This window comes from Meriones unguiculatus, chromosome 3 (genome assembly GCF_030254825.1).
Source record: "Meriones unguiculatus strain TT.TT164.6M chromosome 3, Bangor_MerUng_6.1, whole genome shotgun sequence".
NCBI lineage: Eukaryota > Metazoa > Chordata > Mammalia > Rodentia > Muridae > Meriones > Meriones unguiculatus.
In genome coordinates this window covers 178922700-178937933 of record NC_083351.1, presented here as the reverse complement: position 1 = coordinate 178937933, position 15234 = coordinate 178922700, and the positions used below count along the sequence as shown (strand labels likewise).

Genomic DNA, 15234 nt, shown 5'->3' with positions numbered 1-15234 from the left:
CATCCCTTTTCCATGAAGAGGAGGAGGGCCCTTCATCCCATTTCCATGAAGAGCACTGAGGTCTGACCCCAGCCACAGGCCACTCTATGGTAGTGAGAAATGGCCTTGCCTATTCTTAGACATTTCCTTTGAAGCTTGAGGATCTGATCAGAGTCAAGTTCAGTCCTGACAGCTGTACTTGAAGCCACTCAAAGAAAAGCCATCACTCATGGCTAGCTGTCTTGGCACTTAGCTACATCAGACCTTTCCTCTCTTGGGACAAGGAGAGCAAAGAGCCCAAGCCTCCTGCTGTTGGTCTCTCAGCCCGGTTCCCGTGTGCCATGTCAGCAGCCAGCTGGCCAGCCGCCTAAGCAGGGTGTCACACATGGCGGTATAAACTGGCCTAGGCTGTTCTCTCCTGTCTGCCCAAATCTAAGCATGCGATATTGCCAGGTGTCTCCAACTGAGAGCGGAGACCTCACGGGCGGTTATAGGCCTTTCTCCTGGGCCCACTCAACAGCCTCATCAGTGGATGAGCATAGGGAGCCTGGGTGGAGTGAATCTACGGTCTCCATAGATGCACAAACTCAGTCTTCGTTGGACCTTTGTGTTTTTCTTGAGGGATTTAGTCTTGCACATTCCACATAGCTCAAAATGTTAGATGCCTCGTGAGTCTTTCAAATTGTCTATTTCTACATTTCAGATTTTTCTTGAAACAAAAATCTTGCAGAGAGGACTGGGGTGGTCAAAGCTGGAGACTAGAGCATTGTGACATTTGTGCATATTGTCTGGCCGGGGGAACAGGGGACCTGGGTGTGAGAGGTGGAAGCGTTCCTCTAGCCCTGGGCAAACAGGCCTCTTCCATAGCCCAGTGTCTCAGGATTTGGTGTTTCTGTCTCCCGAGTCCATAAATATTGATAGCTCCATTTTTCTGAGGTGGGTGTGAGATGTGGGCCAGCAAAGCTTCACTTTCAAGGCTTACTGGAGAAGAGGAATCCCACTGTTGTCAAAGTCAGTTTCCTATAAAGATCAGCTCTCAGGGAATCTGGCTCAGGGAAAGGACCTTGAGGCTGTTACCACCCCCCTCTGAACTCCAACTCACAGCAGCTTCCATTCATGCCCATTCTTTCATGAAGCTTTAAGCAGTCGTTCAAAGCTGATGCTTTGTGTTTCTTGGAAAATAAGTCACTCCTGGCCTTTCTTCCAAATTAGACACAAACACCTCTTAGTGTTTTTACGTGCAAAGTATTATTTACAATGCATATTTGCTCAGCAGGAGAAGCACACTGCCCTCAAGGCTGGGGTTTAGTGTTAAGGAGCTAGGACATGACATGAACTTGGGCAGAGAAACTGCCAAATAAGCCACATTTTATTAGGGATTCAGTGGACACTGAGACCTGGGTTTTGGTGCATTGCTTTAGAAGGCTGTTCTGTTCCAAGCGATGTGAAGAAACTACACAGTGGAGCCTTCGGATAAAAACTCAGCTAGGTAATCACTTAACGATTTAACCAGCCGAAAGATCTGTCATAACTTTCAAAGTGCTGGTGGCTGACACTCTACTAACTAGCAACCTGATGCCTAAAGGAAGAAGCCTTGAATACATGCACACACATGCATGTGTGAATGCATGTACACAGGACACGCGAGCCACGCCACAGAATGTGGGCACTTCTGCATACGTACAGAAGTGCGGGTGCTCACTAATGAATACGTGCACCTGTGCATACTGGCATAAACATGCCCATACCGTCTCTTGCGTGTCTGAGGGCAAAGACTGGGCATCCAGAGAGTGGCACCCACGCCTGGCTTGTGGATGGCTGTGGGCCCCTCATCTTGTACTGCTCTGCGCTGGGCATGCAGGACCCTCCGTGGCCATGCATAAGCGGGAATAGGCAGACAGAGAGGACCATGTCCACAGTCAGTGCATCTCCATGAGTTCACGGTGGGATGTTCTGGGATCTGGGCGAGGGTTAGGCTGTCAGGCTACGTCCCCAGGCTCCATGCATGTTGCTTAGAGCCTGCTACATGCAACTCCAGCGCTGTCTACTTGGCACCTTCTTGTGAAGATGGGCTCTCACTACAGTGTCCCCCAAAGTATTTCTTCTCACTAATATCTCAGAGGAAATTAATAAATGGTGGAGACCTTATGAAACATAAGCACATGAAATTAAGAACTAGCAGCTTAAATGCCTGTTTCAACCGGTAGCACTGCTGCAGCCTCCTGTCAACAGGTGTGACTTCCGGGAGCCATTGTCACAGCTTCGTTTATTGCCTAATCAACAGAGAAAAAATCCCAAAAGGGAGAAAGAAATTAACTTAGGACAATAGGAAGCAACTAACCTTATGTTCTCAAAATTGAATTCTGAGCAGCTCCTGGAGGGAGAGGGAGAGCCTGGTGGTTCTTCTCAGGGGAAGACAGAAGCCAGTGCCTCCTCTTCCTCTGATCCCAACGACAGACCGAGGTATGGTTCCACTAGTGCTCACTCTGGAAGCCAGTGAGGCTCCTGAGCTGACTTATCAAGTAGGTGAAGGGTTGGGTACTCCCCACCAAAAGGCCCCACTGGAAAGCCTTTCCTCAGCAGGGACGATGGCTCTCCCCCATACCAACCTTCCCTGGCCTACATATTCTAGCCCCTTCCGGAGGCCACGTGCACTTAAGCCAGAGTTCCAGACAGCAGGTACTATGGAGTGACTAGACACAGTCAACAGGCCCAGCTGGGGTGATCTTTTGCAAGCAGGAATAGACAAACTTCCAAAGATGGAGGTTGTTCGGCTAGGAGGATAGTCATGCATACAGGATAGAGATATGTTCAACGCAGTATTTTTACTCTCTGTGCTCTATATTTTATACCTGTGAGTCTATCTCAGAGAATTCCTGATCTTGTAATATTTCACTTTCTCAGCCATTGATCCTCAGTGGAATGTCACTATTGGATCAATAAAATCTCTTTTAAAACATAGGATATTCCACAAGATTCATGCTTTCTGGCCACTTTCCCGTTCATGGCCAACTATGGTGAGGGAAAGAGCCACTCAGGGAGGCAGAGGGTATAGGTTCTTGTGTCCCTTCACAGGTCTTTCTTACAGCAAGGAGCAGGGCAGGCAGGCCTCCTGCTTCTCTTCCAGTCCTCTAGGTTCCACGCTAACCCTATTGCTCCTGCTGGGGTCCACCAAGGTTGAGTTTTTTTCTTTGAAGTAGTTTCTGAGTCACCCAGGGACCTCTTCCTTCATCTCCTTTTCTTTTTTCTTTTTGGAGATATGGTTTCTCTTTGTAGGCCTGACTGTCCTGGAACTCGATCTTAGACCACGTTGGTCTTGACTCACAGGAATCTGCTGCCTCTGCCTCCTGAGTGCTTCGATTAAAGGTGTATCACCACTGCCCATCTCTACTCTTTTTTTTTTTTTTTTCTTAAAGATTTATTATATATGTACAGTGTTCTGCCTGCAGCCAGCAGAGGGCGCCAGATCTCATTGTAGATGGTGTGAGCCACGGTGTGGCTGCTGGGAACCACATGGTGGGACCTGTGGAAGAGCAGCCTCTTAACCTCTGAGCCATCTCTCCAGCTCCTCCCACCCCCATCCCTACCCCCGCCCAGCTCTACCCTTGACGCAACATTTTCCTGGAACTTTGTCATGTCATGTCGCTCTATCCAGAAAAAGCCCAGGAGAAAAGGAGCACATTGACCACAATTATTTGCCCCTGTGTGAGAAAGAACTGACACAGACTTCCACTGAGGAACACGGTGACTTAAAACGTGTGAGGACCTACCGTGAAGTTTCTGGAAAATAAAGGGCCTGAAGGGCATATGAGGCAATCATGTGGAGGAAGGGCCTGTTATGTGGACATCCCGGACAAAAGATGAATCACAGCAGCAGGGGCTGAAGAAGGTAGAGGTAGTGGGTTGTTGCTGAGGCTGAGGCGGAGCTCTGAGGGCCGTTTTTATCTTTCTCTATGAGGAGAGAGATTAGGGAGGAGGTGAAAGCAGGGATGGAGACAGGAAGGAGGGCCTTGAGAAGGATGCAGTAGTCACAGCAGTGACGATAAACAGCAGGGCACAGACCCCACTTCCTGTGGTGCTTCATTTAGAAGAGCTGTTTATGTCACTTGTCCTCTTGAGGCCCTGATACTGTTGACATCTGGTTTATAGAAAGGGGACAGAAGAACTTAGGGACCTGCCCCTCAAGGACAGAGATGGGGTTCCTGTCACATGTCTGTTGCTTTTAGCAGGACCAGCAGGACCCAGCCTTGCTTGGCTTCTCTCCCTAAGAACAATTCCTATAAGCTTGTGTCCAGCCATCTGTGCCCAGCTCCTCCTCCATCTCCCCTTGTTAAATTCAGCACCTTTTCATGCTCTTCATCCTGGAAACATGAACATGTTGCTCAAGTTCAGACTAAGCATGCCCCCTGAGGGGTTGCCTCTGTCCTCATGTTCACCTGCACCCCAGCCTAGCGTGCTCACAGCAGTTACCCCCTCGGAGGGAGAAATGGCTGAGACCCTTGCCCGATAGATGACTAGCACTGAACCTTTGGGGTGTGCCTGGCCTCCTTTGCCCTGAGTGAGCAGAACTCCCCCATATCTAGAATATTCTCAAGAACTAGCATATGGTAGAATTCACACAATAGCCTGTAATAGCGTACAGGAAGTAGAATGCACAGTAGAGTGTGGGTGTTGGTTGGAGGAGTGAGTAGGACAGATGGGTGGGGCTAGTGGGCAAACACTGACAAGAAATGGACTTCCTGATGCTCTTAATGGTCTTATTGCTGGCAGCATCTTCTTTTAATCATTCATGGAGGGCACTTGTGGGGGACTTACTGTGTGCAGATTCAGTGTTGGTGTGGAAGTGCAGAGATGACCAACGGCAGCACAGGAAGTAGAAATCTGCTTTCATCTCTGTGGAGCTGAGCCAAGTGCCTCCAGAGGAAGCATCTTTCCCTCCTGTAGCAGAACCAGCCAGCTTCTGAGAGCTCGGAGACAGACCAGAAGGAAGCTGTCCCAGCTGTGGGTAACAAGGCCACACACACAGTAGACCACTCATGCTCATTAATCTGAGAAATCACGCCACACGATAGCCTGAGGGAAAAGAAAAACAGTTACAGGAACTGCAGACGGGGAAAGCTTTCTGAAAAGTTCTTACATTTGTCTTATTTACAAGTTTTTTTTTTTGTTTTGTTTTGTTTTGTTTGTTTTTGTTTTTAGGACAGCCACAAATGACTGAGTACTTTCATAGCTCAGGCTGGAGCTTACCACTCCTCTTTCCAGAGAGGCTGTTTTCCACAGCCTTCAAAGCGCCTGGTCTGGGTAAGAGACTTGTGTTCGGTGGCCACAGGCTTGGGGTCCTAGAGCATCTATGGAAGAAGTGATGCATAAACTCATTAGGTCTCTCTGCTTGCTCTGTCAGGACCTTCAAGCTGTTCTTAGGACCTGGGAAGAGCCTCCCCCTGCAGGCCCCCATCCCTGCCCAACAGGGTCCCTTTGCTCCAGCGCTCCCCACCCCACAGCCCCCACCATCCTTCCATAGGAACAGGAACTACCCTGGAGGGGGGTCTGCGGGGGCCTGCCCATGACAGCCCCTCCTGCTTTTTAAAGTGTAACTCAGGTTATTTTTTCCTTAAATGCGTGACTCTGCCTCTCCCACACTGAAGCTCAGCTGCCACTGTGCAGCCGCCTACTCACACTGCTGAAGGATGGCGCCAAGCTCAGAGTTCTTGAGCTCCCACCTTGAGACACCTCAAGGTTCCCTGGAGACAAAAGCATGCCTAGGCACGAACGGTTATGCTTTTTGTTACTCATCACCTGATCAAGGCATAGATCTAGCCCGGGGCCTTGCCTCGGGTCATCAAGGCAAACTGGTCTTCAGGACATTCATGGCGGTGTACGAACAGGTCTTCATCCTGAAAACAGCCTCTTTCAGGTGGGCAGAAGAGCCCAAGACTCAGAATAGAGCTGTCCGCTACCTCCAGAAACAGAGCGGCTCTCCCTGGGGCCTGGTCAAGGTCGGACGTCAGCGTGCCTTTGTGTGGCATGTGTGAGAGTTTTGCAGCCCATCCTGAGGATAGACAGTAGACAGGCTTGACTCTTCTTGGCTACAGGTGTTCAGCTGTCTGCTCATCACTAGTTCAAGGTACCTCAAGGCTCCAAATGTACCCTTCTCTCAAATTACGCACCTACCCTTTTCCAACGAGGGGCTTGCCCAGACCCCAGACCCCTTCCAGGGAGCTTGACAGCCCTGTAGTGTCTTCTGATGGAGCTCACTCACTTCCCCAGCCGCTGTCCCTGGATCTAGCACTGCCAGGTGCCTGGTGCCCAGCGGGTTACCTTCTCTGCAGTTGTCTCCCTCTAATCCAAGCCTGTGTTCCACTCTTTGGGAGAAATAGGAGAAGTCAGGGTCTCTGTTGCAAAGAATCTGGTCGTATTTTGCATCTTGAACACACCTCACTCTAGACAAGCCACATTTCAAACCCTTGAGGCCTGGACAGCAGTCAGCAGTCAGCCTCTGAGCTTAGGACAAACCATCTCTTTCTACATGCTTCTTGTATTGAAAATTAGGACAAATTTGGAGTGTGTTATACCACAAATACATCTACAGTTTGAGCCCTACGTACAGTCACCCAAATTACAGCACAGAATTTTATGCTAAAAATTTTTTTTTTGGAGAAGAAAAAAGTTAAATTTTGGTTACAAATTTCTTCCTCCATCTCAGCCCACCTTTCCTTTTATTTTATTTTTTTATTCCTACATAAACGTACAGGAAAGTCAGAGCTCTTCCCTAAGTCTTCCCTCTGACCCTCTGAGATACCAATTACCTGAAGGTTGTCTCTGTGTTACCTTTCTCTGGCTGTGATGCTACAACATGACCAAAGCAATTTAAAGAAGAAAGAGTTACCGGGGGCTTACAGTTTCAGACGGTGAGTCTGTGACTGTCATGGAGGGGAGCACAGGAGCAGGCAGGCATGGCAATGGAGCAGTAGCTGACAGCTCACATCTCAGCTACAGGTGTAAGGCAGAGAAGGCCTACGCCAACGGATGGTGAGGGCTTTTGAAACCTCAAAGCGCATCCTCAGTGACACACCTCCTCCAAAAAGGGGAAATCTCCTAATCCTTCCCAAACAGTTACATCAACTGGGGACCAAGTATTCAAACATACTAACCTACCATTGTGGTGGTTTGACTAAGAATGGCCCCCATATACCAGGCATGGCGGCGCACACCTTCAATCCCAGCACGCGAGAGGCAGAGGCAGGAGGGTCTCTGTGAGTTCAAGGCTAGCCTGGCCTTTAAAAGTGAGTCCAGAGTATCCAGTGCTCTGTTACACAGAGTAAACCTGTCTCAAAAAAAAAAAAAAAATGCCCCCCCATAGGCTCATATATTTGAAAGCTTAATTACCAGGGAGTGGAACTCTTTGATAGGATTAGGTGTGGTCTTCTTGAAGAAAGCGTGTCACTGGGGGTGGGCTTTGAGGGTTCCAAAGCCCATGCCAGGCCCAGGTTCCTGCTTTGCCTGTAGATCAGGATGTGGCTCTCAGCTACGTCTCCAGCATAAGGCCTGTCCTGCCAGCCACCATGCTCCCTGCCATGATAATAATGGACTAAGCCTCTAAAACTGTAAGCCCCCATTGAAGCTACCTTTTATAAGAGTTGCCTTGGTCTTCGTGTCTCTTCACAGCAATAGAACAGTGATTAAGATGCTCCCTAAGCATGTTTTTGGGTAGTACATAATTCCATGCATCCCCATACATAGTAGGTCGTATTCTTTTGCATATTTAAAAGCTTTACGTAAATACACTGTATTTAGTTTTTGTGACTATGTGTTTGGCTTGGTTTTGTTAACTCATCATGTTTCTGAGATTCACTTCTGACAATATGTTAAACCTGGCTCACGTTTCCTAACATTCTATTTCATTGTATAGGTAGGCAATAGCCCACTTATGATCCCTCCACCACTCAGGCTCCACATTTTAAACATTCCATTTTCACTATTATAGTCACTGGTGTAAGGAAAATTCTTTCACCTGCTGCTGTGGTTTGGATATAGCTCAAGTGCATCCCCCAAAGGTTCATGTAGGAGAAGCTTTGTCCCCAAAACAGCAGCAATAAAGTGGTGGTGAATTTTTTTAAAGGCAGGTTTACTGCAGGAGAAAGAGGTCATTGGGATGGACCATTGGAAAGGATTAATGGTGGTCTTGCAGTGAGTTAGTGCCCACAAGAATGAGCTATCTTTAAAAAGCCATAGTGGTTACCCTCTGCTTCATGCCTCACTCTCTACGTGCCCATTCTTGCACTCTCGCCTTTGTGAGGTCATCTGTTAGGAGTCTCCAAGAGATAAGTAGAAGCTTGCACCCTACCCTTGAACTTCCCTAACTAAGCTAAATAAACCCCTTTCCTTTGTGAAGTGCCTAGCCATCACAAAGCCTTCACAGGTGCATGCAAGCACCTGTGGAGTCCAGAACGGGATGTCAGAATTCCTGGACTCGAGTTACAGGCAGTAGTGAACCCAATAACGTGGGTGTTGGGAACTGAACATAATTCCTTACAAGAGCTGTAAGTGCTCTTCCTGAGTCATCTCTTGAGCCCGGTGTCTTGTCATAGCAGCTGAAAATAGACTAGTACACTTGCCTTACAGCTGGTCTGTCAGAACTCTGGTAAAGCAGACGAGGGCTTGGCATTTGTCCCAGAAGTGGGATAACGTTTGGAACTGAGCCCCCAGCCAGTGAGATCTGATTGTCTCTCAGTAGACAGTGTCAGGGTTGAGCCAAATCAGAGGACTCTGCTGATGTCTGCTGCAAAAGTGACTGCTTGCTTCGGTGTGGGTAAACTCTTCCATATAGCTGGGACTCACAGAAGCATTGTGTGTTGCGAGTGAAACCAAGTTTGATTTTCTTCAGAAGCTCAGAATGGGAACACTACCTAAAATGTTCTTCAAGGCTAGCACAGCCTGCAGAGCAAAGCATGATAAAATCATTCCAAGAAAAACTGCACACCTGCACAAGTCAGAAACACAAACATTCTTTTCTTTTTACATGTGTATTTGTGCATATAAATGCACGCTTTCGTGTGTGGATACACTTTTGTACATGCACATGTGGAGGCCTGAGGTTGATGCTGGGAATAGTCAATCACTCTTCTGCCATGTTCTTTTGAGGTAGGGTCTTGCAAGACAGTTTGCTTCAGAGATTCCGTCCTGTCTCCTTACAAGATGGCATTACAGGCAGACTGCCATGCTCACCTGGCATTTACATGGGTTCTAATCTGAATTCTGGTTCTTTGGCATTCTTGGCAAGAACTTTTGCCACTGAGATATCTTCCTAGCCCAGTGCAAAACTTCTTATCCTGGATGTCCTGGACTTGCTTTGTAAACCAGGCTGGCCTTGAACTCACAGAGATCTGCCTGCCTCTGTCTCCCAAGTGTGTGTCTTGGAAACTTGGTCCTTGGTGACATGGCATAATCATTAGGGGTTCTCCTACTCTCGGGAGGGGTTAATGTGAGTCTTGCATAGTGGCCCATCAAGACCTGCTGCTTGCTTTGCCATGGGACCTCTACTTTATGTATGCTCACTCACCGCGAAGCCACCTGCCACAAATGCAGTCAAAACCTCTTTACCAGAGCTTAGAAGACGGTAGAACTATGCTCCTTGTCCGCAAAACTGAGCAAATAACCCATTTCATGCATAAGATATCCAGTCTTAGGAAACACTAAGATACCTGTTCACAGTCTTGCTTACAGGCAAGCTTTCTCCTGGGTCACAGCTGAGTTGAGGGTCAGGGTGTGTGTGGTTTGGCTCCGCCATGTTCTGCAGGGTTGCCGAGCACAGTGACGCCTTCTCCACAAAGACACAGGGAAGCATACTTTCTACCTCTCTCAGCAGATGGTGTTCCTGGTCTCAGCGATTTTGCCATTTTGTCGGGCGCTGTGAAGTGATTGATACCTGCCGCTCTCGTTTCATCCTATGATTGTTGAAGTGTCTTTACTGAGCATTCAGTGTTTTGTGCTCTTTTCCTAGCTTTTAAAAAATTGCTTCTCTTTCCACTTGATAAATAAGACTTCTGTATCTATATTAGTTACAGGAGTTGCTATATTAGTTACTTTTTTTGTTGTTGTTATTGCTATGATAAAAAAATATATATCAACCAAAAAACAGGTTAAGGAAAAGTTTATTTTGGCTTAGAGTACCAGAGGGTTAGAGCTCATAATGGTGGGGAGGCATGGTGTGGTAGTAATGGCTGGTCACAGGAAGGAGAGGGAAGAAGAAGAGGGAGAGAGGAAGCAGAGAGTGAGAGAGAGACACACAGAGAGAGACAGAGACAGAGAGTCCCTCAAAGCCTGCCTTCAGTAACCTGCTTCCTCCAGAAAGGCTCCACCTTTTAAAGCTTCCATAGCTTTCCCAGTGTTTACACCCAGGAGCCCACAGGGCACTTACTCAAACCCCCACAGGCTCACTGTATCTTCTACATACCACTTGTCTCGGTCTATTTCCTGTTACTGTGACAGAATACTTGGGGTGGGGTGCTTTATAAACAGACAATTAAGCCATGGTTCTGGAGACTAGAAAATCCCACATGAAGGTACAGGTACTGGGAGAGGGCCTTCATGCTGTTTCATTCCATGGTAGAAGGAAGAAAGACAAGCCAGCAGGAGGCCGTTTTGCTGTAACCAGGAACTCAGGCCTGCAAAAACTAACCTACTCCATAATAACATAACTTACCCATTCCGTAATCATATGGCATATGTAATACTTAACTCTGTAATAATCAACTCACATCCTATAATTGGTAAAACCCACACCTTAAAACTAACTCACCCTTCAAATAACTAAGCCATTCTGTGACAATCAACCTTAACAATAACTAACTCGCTCCTGCAGGGAGGTCTTAAGGTTAGGTGAGCTCTCACGGCCTTATCCCTTCTTAACACCCCATTCTCCAACACGACCGCACTGGGACAGCCAGCATCAGCCAAAGGTTTGAAGATGCCTTGTCTCAAGGACAGCTGTCTTATTTGGAAAAAATGAGTCACATTTGCTAATCTTTTCTTTAAACATTGTGCTTCTGTTTTGTTCTTAGGACATCCTCTTGATTCTTGATCCTGAACGTTTCCTTTCTTGTGAAAGCGTTTTTGCTGTTTTTTGTTGTTTTATTTAGGCCTTTAATCCACTTAAGGATTCTCTGTTTGTGTGAAGTGTGAGCACACCTCTCATTTTACCCGTCACTAGGATATGCCTATGTATCATCTGTAGGTATGTGATGTCATTTAGGACCTTATCATCTTTATTAATACCATTTCTAAGCTGTTTGCAGCACCACTTTCCATGTTCGAGCCATCTTCTCCTTTACTTTCTGCTAATGAAATCCAATATTATTCTACTTTCAAACGTCCTTAGTGCTCCTGGGACTTCCCTACATAAATAAGACTGTCTTATAGCTCATGGTGCTCTGCCTGGACAGCCTGGAACTGAGCGAGCCTTAGGCCTCTGTGAACAGAATGCCTTCTGGACAATTCAAGTTCTTCATCTCTCCACGAGTCTGTCTGCACTTATCTGGGTCACTGTTTACATTTATATTCTCTTGGTGCTGGGTTGAAGACTATCAGTGACCTCATGTACTGATTTTGTAAGCAGCTTTCCTGAAGTTTCTTGTTAATAATCTATTTCTCTACCAGCCATTAATAGTGATAGGTGCTTCCTGCCTTCCAAACCCTAGGTGGTTTTTCTGGTCTTACGTCTCTTGCCAGGATCTACACCAACTTGAGCAGAGAAGGTATAGGGATGCAGGCCCAAGGTCCCTGAGGTTAGTGCTCATGATAGATTTGCTGGGATTCTCAGAAGACACTTTAAAACAAACTAAGGAAGGTTCTTTTGACTCCAGCTTGCCAAGTTTTATCATGATTGCTGTTAATCAGAAATAGGTATTGATTTTGAGTTCTATCAGTTTTTTGTTGTTTTGTTTTTCTGAGACAGGGTTTCACTGGCTATCCTGGAACTCACTCTGTATACCAGGCTGGCCTCACAGAGCTCCACCTGTACCACCACTGCCTGGCTCAATGTTTTTTGTTTGTTTGTTTGTTTGTTTTGTGTGTGTGTGTGTGTGTGGTCCTGTGACCCAAACGCATATGGACATATATACACACACGTGGGGGTCAAAGATCAATCCTAGGTGTCATCCTCAGGCAGGCTGTCCACTTCCCTTGAGACACAGCCTCATACCGGCCTGAAGCTCATCAATTAGGCCAGACTGACTAGAGGGCAAGCCCCAGAGATCCTGTTTGGCCTTCCCAGGTGGGATTCCAAATGTGCACTACCATGTCTGGTGTCTTACATGGACTGTGAGGATTAAAGTCAGGCTCTCATGCGTACCTTACTCATTTAGTCATCCCTCCTCTCCTTTACTTAACAAATTTGGATGTTATTTTGTATTTATAACAACAGAATAATGAAAATGTACAATTTAGTCTCCAGATGACATTCAGGAGAAGCCTGATTTTTTGAAAATAATATTTTAAGTCTTTGCAAATTTATTTTAATTGTATGTTTATATGTGTATGGGTGTTTGCCTGCATGTGTGCCTGCATACATATGCGTGTGGTGCTCGCAAAGGATATAGGAGAGTATCAGATCCTCTAGAATTGGAGTTATTGATGGTTAGAAACTTCCACGCAGGTGTAGGGGATTGAACCTGGGTCTTCTGGAAAAGTGGCCAACATTTTTGTTTTGTGTTTTTTTTTTTTGTTTTGTTTTGTTTTTTTTTACAAATCCACTTTTATTTATTTACTTTTCATTAGTTTAAATCTGGGAAGGGTACAGCATCACACGGATTCTGTGTCCACTGGCCTTTGCAGGAAGGTTGCTTCGGAATTTGGCACGAACCATGCCACTGTTCCCATGGGCCCGAGTTACTTTTCCCCAGATCACTCTGGTTTTGTTTGGCTTGCCTCCAGGAGTTACTGTATTGTTTTTTGCTTTATACACGTAAGCACATCTCTTGCCTAGGTAGAATTCTGTTTCGTCTCGGGCATAAACACCCTCAATTTTAAGAAGAGCTGTATGCTCTCTTTGGTTCCGGAGACCTCGCTTGTAGCCAGCAAACATGGCTTTGCACCACAGCCTTCCAGACATATCTGCTACTTAGAAGTCCTGTTCCCAGCAGGCCTTCCCAGGCGCCAAGATGGCGGAAAGATTGTTTTGTTTTTTTAAACAGGGTATCTCTGTGTAGACTTAGATGTCCTGGACTTGTTTTATAGACCAGGCTGGCCTTGAACTCACAGAGATCCACCTGCCTCTGCTTCCCTGAGTGTTGGGATTAAGGGCACATGCCACCACGCCTGCAGCCAATGAGCCATCTCTCCAGGCCCCAAAATTTATTTTTAAAAACTTTTTAAATTTATTACAATTTATTCACTTTGTATCCCAACTGTAGCCCCATCCTCAGCCTCTCCCAATCCTGCCCTCTCTCTCTTCTCCCCTCCCATGGCCCTTACCCAGTTCACTGATGGGGGGGGTCCTCTTCCTCCCATCTGACCCTAGCCTATCAGGTCTCATCAGGACTGTCTGCATAGTCTTCCTCTGTGGCCTGGTAAGGCTGCCCCCACCCCATCAGGGGGAGGTGATCAAAGAGCCAGCCACTGAGTTCATGTCAGAGACAGCCCTGTTCCCATTATTTAGGGAACACACTTGGACACTGAGCTGCCATGGGCTATATCTGTGCAGGGGTTCTAGGTTATCTCCATGCATGCTCCATGGTTGGAATATCAGTCTCATAAAAGACCCCTGGGCCCAGGTATTTTGGTTCTGTTGCTCTCCTTGTGGAGCTCAGTCCCCTCCAAGACTTTCTATCTTCTCCTTCTTTCATAACATTCCCTGCACTCTGCCCCAAGTTTGGCTATGAATCTCAGCATCTGCTTTAATACCCTGCTGGGTAGAGTCTTTCAGAAGCTCTCTGTGGAAGGCTCCTACCCTGTTCCGCTTTCACCCTCTTCCAATGTCTATCCCATTTGTCTTTCTGAAAGAGAATTGAGCATCTTACCCAGGGTCCTCCTCCTTGCTTAGCTTCTTTAGGTGTACAGATTTTAGTATGTTTATCCTATATGTCTAATATCCACTTATAAGTGAGTATATACCATGTGTGTCTTTCTGCTTCTGGGATACCTCACTCAGAATGATCTTCTCTAGTTCCCACCATTTGCCTGCAAATTTCATGAATTCCTTGGTTTTAATTGCGAGTAGTATTCCATTGTGTAAATGTACCAATTTTTGTATCCATTCCTCAATTGAGGGACATCTGGGCTGTTTCCAGATTCTGGCTATTACAAATAAAGCTGCTATGAACATGGTTGAGCAAATGTCCTTGTATACTTGAGCATATTTTAGATATATGGCTAGGAGTGGTATAGCTGGATCTCGAGGTAGCACTAGCCCTAATTGTCTGAGAAAGCACCAGTTTGATTTCCAAAGTGGTTGTATAAGTTTACATTCCCACCAGCAATGGAGGAGGGTTCTCCTTTCTCCACATCCTCTCCATCATGCGTTACCACTTGAGATTTTGATCTTAGCCATTCTAAGATGGGTGAAAGGTGAAATCTCAGGGTCGCTTTGATTTGCATTTCCCTGATGACTAAGGATGTTGAGCATTTCTTTACGTTTCTCTGCCATTCCATATTCCTCTATTGAGAATTCTGTTTAGCTCTGTACCCATTTTTAAATTGTATTACTTGAGTTGTTACTGTTTAACTTCTTGAGTTCTTTATATATTCTGGATATTAGCCAGCTACTCTGTCAGATTATAGTGTTGGTGAAGATCTTTTCCCAGTCTGCCCTGATGACAGTGTTCTTTGCTTTACAGAAGCTTTTCAGTTTCATGAGGTCCCATTTATTGTTGATCTTAGAGCCTGAGCTGCTGGTGTTCTGTTCAGGAAGTTGTCTCCTGTGCCAATAAGCTCAAGTATCTTCCCCTCTTTTTCTTCTAGTAGATGTTTTATGTTGAGGTCTTTGATCCACTTGGACTTTAGTTTTGTGCAGGTTGATAAGTATGGATCTATTTGCATTTTCTACATGTAGATATCCAGTTAGACCAGTACCATTTGTTGAAGATGCTATCTTTTTTCCATTGCATGGTTTTGGCATCTTTGTAAAAAAATCAGGTGTCCATAAGTGTGTGAGTTTATTTCTGGGTCTATTTGATTCCATTGATCCACCAGCCTGTTTCTATGCAAGCACCATGCAGTTTTTATTACTGTTGCTCTATAGTATAGCTTGAGATCAGGGAT

The 15234-nt window shown here is 46.2% G+C and overlaps 1 protein-coding gene across 1 annotated transcript; it reads right to left on the bottom strand.

Annotated features, from left to right (window-relative positions):
* Window positions 1–12705: 12705 nt before the first annotated feature.
* LOC110553624 (large ribosomal subunit protein eL33-like) lies at window positions 12706–13148 on the bottom strand. Its single transcript, XM_060381107.1, has one exon. It carries the CDS (start codon window positions 13085–13087, stop codon window positions 12755–12757), a length of 333 nt encoding a protein of 110 aa, XP_060237090.1. The 5' UTR covers window positions 13088–13148; the 3' UTR covers window positions 12706–12754.
* Window positions 13149–15234: the final 2086 nt, after the last annotated feature.